The 6,486-nt window shown below is 42.5% G+C and overlaps 1 protein-coding gene across 1 annotated transcript; it reads left to right on the forward strand.

Annotated features, from left to right (window-relative positions):
* On the forward strand, positions 220 to 2,734 carry LOC107615601. Its single transcript, XM_016317651.1, has 4 exons — positions 220 to 1,095; positions 1,187 to 1,467; positions 1,732 to 1,965; positions 2,326 to 2,734. Exons 1-4 carry the CDS (start codon positions 220 to 222, stop codon positions 2,732 to 2,734), a joined length of 1,800 nt encoding a protein of 599 aa, XP_016173137.1.

Here is a 6,486-nt window from a genome sequence, read left to right on the forward strand (position 1 = left end):
GGTATCAAAGCGGTTCGTCCTCGTGAGCCTGAGGGATGGACCGATTGTGCTTCATTGCATACTCTGTGAGTCTTTTCTTTGACGCTATTAGGTTATCTACTTGATATATGCATAGCATGCTTGTTTGTGAGTGCCTGTTTGGGATAATTTAAATACTAGGCTTTTGATATTGAGATTGATCACCTTGATATCGATTGTTTGGTGTAGACAGGAACCCTAATGGCCACTCACGTGCGAGGTCGGACACGTACACGGGAAAGTAGGAATGAGCAACCAGCTGATAACCATGCCGAGTTCATGGCAGCCATGGCTAACTTAGTGAACACCATGAAAGCGAATGCTTCTGTGACTCTGCAAGCTGTTCAGAGGTTAGGCCAACCGGTGGGGAATGGTAATGGAAATGGCAAAGGAAATGCCAATAATAATGCTGAGGGAAATGGCGATAACACGGGAGTAGTTCCGATGAACTTGGCAACGTTCCGTAAGGTTTATCCGCCAACTTTTCGAGGATCCACAAATTTTACTAAAGTGAACCACTGGTTCCAGGCTATAGAGCGTGCTTTACAAGCGCAGCATGTTCCTCTTAATCAATATGTAGAGTTTGCCGCTTATCAGCTAGCGGGAGAGGCCCAGCCCTGGTGGCAAGCTGAGTGTCGTTTGCTACAGCTTCAGAACGCCGACATTCCATGGGAGGTGTTCCAAACGGCTTTCTACAAGAAATACTTCCCTGAGTCTGCAGAGGAAGCGAAGGAGATGGAGCTAATGCAGCTGAAGCAAGGTTCCATTTCTGTCGCTGAGTACACCAAGTTCCAAGAGCTTTGTAGGTTTTCTCGGGTGTGTCAGGGTGACTCGAAGACTTTCGAGAGCTGGAGGTGCATTAAGTACCAAAGGGGTTTAATGGAGAGCATTATGGCTGCTGTGGCTCCTATGGAGATCCGTGTCTTCTCTGACTTGGTGAATAAGGCTAGAGTGATGAAGGAGTATGCCAAGACCGTGGTGGTATCCAAGGACACTCATGGAGGGAGCTCTAGTCGAGGGCGTGGCAAGTACTTTCATCCAAGGGGGCTTCAGAAAGAACAATCAGAATCAGTTTCAGTATGCTAAGGGAAGAGAAAATAAGAGTAAGAGTTCTCCGGATTTAGCTTGTAATTATTGTGGACATTTTCACCCTTATGACTCATGCAAGATTGGTTTAGGTGGTTGCTTCAAGTGTGGGTTTCCTGGCCACATTGCGAGGGATTACCCTCGTAGGAGGAATCAGAATGCAGGCCAGAGTCAGCATCAAGGTCGAGTCTTTGCTGTGAATGCCAAGGATGCTTCCAAGGCAGATCCATTGATGAGAGGTATATGTCTAATTGGTGATAAGCCCTTAGTTGCATTGTATGATACTAGAGTTTCACATTCGTTTATTTCGTTTGTTAAAGTTGAGGAATTAGGTTTAAAAGTGTCAAAGTTACCTTTTGATATGTATGTGCATACTCCGCATCAAACAATTATGACTAGGTCAGGTTGTAGACAAGTAGGTTTCAAGCTTGAGGGTAGAGAATTTGTACACGATTTGATCTGTTTACCAATGGTGGTGCTGGAGATAATTTTGAGGTTTGATTGGTTGTCGAAGAACCGGATTTTGTTGGATTGCTTTGAATGGACAATTCAGTTTATGCCAGAAGGAGAGAATGAGGCAGTCCTAGCTATGGGGTATTACCTGAACTCTGTAATGGTGCATTGTAGTGGGAAGGAGTGTCAGGGTTATATTCTATTGGCTGCAAATACGTTGGGTGATGCGCAGAACTTGGATCAGATACCAGTGGTTAAAGATTTTGCAGAAGTGTTCCCGGAAGATATCCCTGAGTTTCCACCTCAGAGGGAAATTGAATTTACAATTGAATTGGTGCCGGTAGTCGGACCAGTGTCGATTGTGCCTTATAGAATGGCTCTGATAGAGCTGGCAGAGTTAAAGACTCAGTTGGAAGAGCTTCTGAACAAGAGGTTCATTTGACCGAGTGTATCACCGTGGGGAGCGCCAGTTTTATTGGTAAAAAAGAAAGATGGAGGAATGCGATTGTGTGTGGATTACCGACAATTGAATAAAGTGACTGTGAAGAATAAGTACCCACTGCCAAGGATAGATGACTTGATGGATCAATTGCAAGGAGCAGGAGTGTTTTCCAAGATTGATTTGAGATCCGGTTACCATTAGATAAGAGTGAAGGAAGATGATATCCCTAAGACGGCATTTAGGACACGCTATGGACACTACGAGTTTGCGGTAATGTCCTTTGGGTTAACGAATGCACCTGTTGTTTTCATCGATTACATGAACAGAGTCTTTCGTCCCTTTTTCGACAAATTCGTGGTGGTTTTCATAAATGACATCTTAGTTTATTCTAAGACGGTGAAAGAGCATGAGCAACACTTGAGGATTGTGTTGCAAATCCTAAAGGAGCAAAAGTTGTATGCTAAGTTGTCGAAGTGCGAGTTCTGGAAGGAAGAAGTAAAGTTCTTAGGTCATGTGGTGAGCAAAGGACGAATAGCCGTAGACCCTTCAAAGGTAGAAGCGGTGATGGAATGGGAAAGACCGACGACTGTGATGGAAGTCAGGAGCTTTTTGGGTTTAGCCGGATATTACCGGAGATTTATCGAAGGATTTTCCTGGATTGCGCTACCAATGACAAAGTTGACAAGGAAAGAAGTGCCATTTGTGTGGACGTCGGAGTGCGAAGAGAGTTTTTAGACGTTAAAACAGAGATTAACTTCAGCACCTGTTTTGATCTTGCCGGAATCGCATGAACCGTTTGAAGTGTACTATGACGCTTCCTTGAAGGGTTTGGGTTGCGTGTTGATGCAACACCGGAACGTGGTGGCTTACGCATCGCGTCAGCTGAGACCGCATGAGGTGAATTACCCCACTCAGGACTTGGAATTAGCGGCGATTGTGTTTGCATTGAAGATTTGGGGACACCACTTATACGGAGTAAGGTTTAGCGTCTTTTCTGATCGTAAGAGTCTCAAGTATATCTTTAATCAGAAAGAACTAAATATGCGCCAGAGAAGGTGAATGGAATTGCTCAAAGATTATGACTTCGAGTTGAGTTATCACCCTGGAAAGGCGAACGTAGTAGCAGACGCTCTGAGTCAGAAATCTTTAACAATTGCTTGGATGAGAATCAAGGAAGAAGAGCTAGTGGATAAGTTTGTAGATCTTAAGCTGGATATTGGTGAAGTTGCCGGAAGAGCTTGTTTGAACCTGCTACAAATCTCAAGCACGTTTAAATCAGAAATACAAAGAGCTCAACAAGATGAGCAGAGGCTTCAGCAATTATTTCAGTCAGTTGGTGATAAGAGGCGCGAAGAATTCACTAAGGATGATGAAGGGTTATGGAGATACAAGGGAAGAATTTGCATACCGGATGTAGGAAGTTTGAGGCAAGATTTATTGTCAGAGGCTCACAACAGTGGGTTTTCTATTCATCCCAGAAGCACAAAGATGTATTATGACTTGAAGAAGATGTTCTGGTGGCCTGGGATGAAGGGTGATGTAGCTACAGTGGTATCCAAGTGTTTGACTTGTCAGAAAGTGAAGATAGAGCATCAAAAACCGTCAAGAATGCTACAACCACTTGAGATTCCTTAATGGAAGTGGGAAGGAATTGCTATGGATTTTGTGACCGGTTTACCGAGGACTAGGTCGGGAGTTGATGCGATTCGGGTGATCGTGGATCGCCTAACCGAATCGGCTCATTTTCTGCCTATTCGAGTGAATTGTTCTATGGAAGAGTTAGCAAGATTGTATATCAAAGAGATAGTAAGGTTGCATGGTGTGCCATTGAGCATAATGTCAGACCGTGATCCCCGATTCACTTCAAGGTTTATGGGAGCCTTCCAAAGGGCTTTCGGTACGAAGCTATGTCTCAGTACCGCACAACACCCATAAACTGATGGACAATCGGAAAGGACTATTCAAACATTGGAAGATATGCTAAGAGCATGTGTATTAGATCAACCCGGAAGTTGGGACCGATACGTGCCATTAGTGGAGTTTGCGTACAACAACAGCTTTCATGCGAGCATTGGGATGGCTCCGTATGAGGCTTTGTATGGACGGAAGTGCCAGTCTCCATTTTGTTGATATGAATCTGGTGAAGCAAGTGTATTGGGTCCAGATGTGGTAGCAGAGACTACTGAGAAGATTAAGAGAATACGAGAAAGGATTTTGACTGCTCAAAGTCGACAAAAGAGTTATGCGGATTAGAGAAGGAAACCGTTAAGAGTTGGAAGTAGGAGAACACGTATTCCTTAGGGTTACACCGACAACTGGGATTGGAAGAGCAATCAAGACCAAAAAGTTGAACCCAAGATACATAGGACCGTTTGAGATTCTGAAGAGATTCAGGCCGGTGGCGTATCAAGTCGCTTTGCCACCTCATCTGTCTAACTTGCATGACGTATTCCACGTGTCACAACTCCATAAGTACACGTCGGATCCAGCTCATGTGTTGGAGCCTAAATCGATCAAGTTGGAAGAGAACTTGACTTTCCAAGTAACGCCAGTGAGGGTCGATGACACTAGTGTGAAGAAGCTGCGAGGAAAGGATGTCCCATTGGTTAAAGTTGCTTGGGAGCAAGCAGGAGTAGAAGAACACACTTGGGAATTGGAGTCTGAGATGCGAAAGGATTAACCCGAGCATTTCTCAGGTAATTCAAATTTTGAGGGCAAAATTTCTTATTTGGTAGGGAGAATGTAAGAACCGCAACTAATCAACCGGTTAATTAAGTAATTAATATTGGCCCAAATTAGATTTTGAAAAGTTAGAGTGAGAATTTGAGGATTAAAAGGTGATTTTCGGACTCAGTAGGTTTTTCTGAGTCAAAAAATGTTCTTTCTGTGAAAAACCGTGAACCAACAGTTGAACCCGTTGAATCGGTTCAAGCCTTCCCAATACCACATGAGAATAAGTAAAAACCGGCGAAAACCATAGAAAAATGTTAGGAATGGAAAATCGGGTGTTAATTTTAAAGGTTTCGCCCGAAGTTGGGACAAACGGGCTAAAAATGCTAACGGGTTGGACCGGACCCAAGTTGGGCATAAAAGGGTTCATTAGTGAACCCAATCACTCATAACACTCAAACACACCCAACACATTGCTGAAGAGAAGAAGAAGAAAAGAAACCCCAAGAGCACTATTCACCCATCTCTTCTCTTCGTGATATCTCGAGCTACGGTGCTTCGATTTGTGTGCCGTCAGCGGCTACGCGTTCCTTGTGAAGAGTTCTACAAAACCCATATAAGAAACTGGTAAGGAAAGCTTGAATCTCACTCAGTTTTGCTCCTCAAAATTTTGGGTTTATAGGTTTTTTTATTAAATGAGTTTTGGTGATTTTGGATGTTTAGGTTTGCTCTAAGCCATGTTTAGCCTTGGGTTTTGACATCCAAATCTGTTGGAAGAGGTAAGAGCCACTAAACCCTTGTGAATTTATCTTTATTTGGAACCCTAGATTGATTTGAGGTGATTTATATGTATATAGTTTGATTATTGTGGCTTTGGGAGCTCTTGGAACTTAATTGTGCTTATTGGAATGGAATTGAAAGCTTGGATTGTGGTTGGAAGCTTCTTTGTGCTAAGTTGGAATTTGGGTGCATAAAGGGAATCGGCTAAGGTATGGTTTTTGTTTCCTCTATGTAGTATATAATATTCATGGACACATAGGCTAGTGACCAATAAGATAGGTTGAACTAAAATGATGGTTGGTGTGTTAAATGTTGATGAATTAATGAATATTAGGTTGATTTGTGATGAATTATAATGATGAGATGATGTTGAATGACTGTATGGATTGGAAGTTGGTTCCTTATGATAATTGTAGTGTTGTGATTTATGAAATGGTGGGTTTTGTGATGATTTTGATCATAAGTGTTATATAGTTGATTTTGGAATTGAGAGTAATGAAATGAGAAGGAGAATGTGGTAAGGTTGGTGTATTATGATACAACAGGTACATTTTGATGAAAAAATGGAGTTTTGGATGTTTTGGTATGATTTGGTATCGGTATGGTAAGATATGGTGGTAATTGTAAAGTTTGGTAACATTGGGTTTTTGATAAACTTTGTCCGATCATAACTTTTGCCTCGATTTTCGAAATTGATTGAAATTTATTTATAAAAGATCTTTGAAAACCCTTTAAATCGATATAAAGTTTGTGGAAATTGGAATTTTTTAGAGGAAGTTATGATCAGGCAAAATTTGTGTTAAAAATCTGAAATTCTGAACTTTTGTAGAATTTCATGATTTTTGATATGTGCGGGCGCACACCCTCGTGCGGTCGCACACCCTGCAAATATTTTGACCTGTGTGGACACAAACACCTGTGCGCACGTACAGACAGGGAAGTGCGCTTTGTTCGCAACGCTAGCATAGCTTGTGCGCGCACATATCACAGGTCTGTGCGGACGCACACGTCTGGAAGGTCAGTCTGTTAGGGGTGCT

This window comes from Arachis ipaensis, chromosome B09, assembly GCF_000816755.2.
Source record: "Arachis ipaensis cultivar K30076 chromosome B09, Araip1.1, whole genome shotgun sequence".
Lineage (NCBI taxonomy): Eukaryota > Viridiplantae > Streptophyta > Magnoliopsida > Fabales > Fabaceae > Arachis > Arachis ipaensis.